Raw genomic sequence first — 1,740 nt, forward strand, 5'->3', positions numbered from 1 at the left:
GACCCACAGGTTGAGAACCGCTAGTCTATTGGAAGGTGATAAGTGCTATGTAGAAATATAAAGCAAGGAAAGGGATAGGGGAAGTATGGAGGTTACCATTTTTAATAGGGTTATCCAGGTGTCCATACCAATTCTCTCCTGACCAAAAAAATTTACATTAAGGTGAAGGAAGTTTGACAATGAGCTAATGCCCTTGGAATTCACCATCCGTATCATATGCTCTATTACCCAGATAGAGGGTAAAATGGCCTACTGAAGACTCAGCTGTGGTAACAGCTAAGAGACCACACCCTGAGAGATTGGGGAGTTATTCTACGATAGAAAGAACGTGCCTGCAAACTAGGAGTGGAAGTGGTAGTGTTTCCTTTCACATTATATCTAATAATCCACTTAAGAAATTTTTGTTTCTATCCACACAACCCCAGCTAGGTTCACTGGGTTTTGATATTCTAGTACCCAAAGGGTCCCCTGTTACTCCAGGGAAGAGTCATGGTTCTGGTAAATTGGAAACTCAGTCAACCCCTGGCTATTTTGGGGTCTTCATTTGCTGAACCAATAGAGAGAAGGAGTTACTATCCTTGATGGAATAATAGTTTCTGGTGAACGAGAGGAAATTAGGTGGCTTTTCAAAATGAAGTCAAGGAGTGTTTCTAGAACCCAGGGGATATACTCAGGGACCTGTTTACGTGCCTCTACTCAATAATAACAGCCCATAGGAAACCATGCCAACTGATAGGGCCACTAAGACGTGGCCCGTCTTGTACCTTGACTTCAGTGGTTGGCGATACAGGCATTTACATCTGTATATTTATATATTTACATATGACCGCACACATCCTTCTCTGCACAGCCCGTCCCTTACGTCTAGGTTAAGTGACCTCATCACGTGTTCTCATGGTCTCCCGGCTTTGTAATTGTGCTTAAGTAACTCCCCACTGTAACGTCTGAGGGAAAGGAGGACGCCCACTTAGTTCACATGGAAGGTGCTTCCTAAATAGTATTGAATGAATGAATGTTAGGTGGAATCCTCTCCTAGGGACACCGGAGGCGTGGGCCTTGGAGAAACAGGGTTTCCGTTTTCAGATCTAACACTTGGCAAATAGGTTAATATTTCTGAGCCTCAGTGTTCAAATCTGTAAAATGAGTATGCAATATTCTCCACATAGGATTACTATAGTATCAGATAAGATAGTGCACATAAGTATTTTGAACAATGATTGGCACATGGCCGACCTTTTTAATATTAATAAAGTAGGGGGGTAGTTACCGAGGGCCTGCTCCTTCCCATGCGCATGCGCGGCGTTCGACGAGCCCGCAAGCCATGCCCAGCGCGCCCCGCGCGTCCCCACGCGTGCGCGTGTTCAACCGGAACTCCAGCCTGGGCCAGAGGTGAAGGGGCGGGACCTCCGTAGTACGCCTGCGCTTTGAGAGGCCGTGTGCCGAAGGGGTGGGCTGCGCAGGCGCGCAGGGAGCCCCGGCTCCGGAGCATAAACAAGAGCGGGGACGGGATGAGGCGGCGGTTGGTTCCCGGGCAGCAAGCTGCGGCGATCCAGGCGGCGAGCGGGCACCGGCGCCGACCCTGAGCGCACGCGACCCTCCTCCCGCGCGCGAGCCCCGGGTCGGGCCCACCCGCCCGCCGCGCGCCCACCATGAACCTGGCGAGTCAGAGCGGCGAGGCCGGCGCCGGCCAGCTGCTCTTCGCCAACTTCAACCAGGACATCACGTAAGGCCTGGCCGGGG

The 1,740-nt window shown here is 50.9% G+C and overlaps 1 protein-coding gene across 6 annotated transcripts in view; it reads left to right on the forward strand.

Moving 5' to 3' along the window:
- The first annotated feature begins 1,443 nt into the window (after positions 1-1,443).
- WIPI2 (WD repeat domain, phosphoinositide interacting 2) overlaps positions 1,444-1,740 on the forward strand; it is a 29,747-nt gene continuing 29,450 nt past the window's right edge. For 4 of the 6 annotated variants that reach the window (XM_019637579.1, XM_019637580.1, XM_019637582.1 and 1 more), the window contains exon 1: positions 1,445-1,723. In XM_019637579.1, the coding sequence (XP_019493124.1) occupies positions 1,650-1,723 (74 nt within the window). In that variant the 5' untranslated portion in view covers positions 1,445-1,649. Of the gene's footprint in view, positions 1,724-1,740 lie in introns of all 6 variants that reach the window. The other 2 variants (XM_019637578.1, XM_019637581.1) reach the window with 1 other exon arrangement.

Source organism: Hipposideros armiger, unplaced genomic scaffold (assembly GCF_001890085.2).
Source record: "Hipposideros armiger isolate ML-2016 unplaced genomic scaffold, ASM189008v1 scaffold_33, whole genome shotgun sequence".
Classification (NCBI taxonomy): Eukaryota; Metazoa; Chordata; class Mammalia; order Chiroptera; family Hipposideridae; genus Hipposideros; species Hipposideros armiger.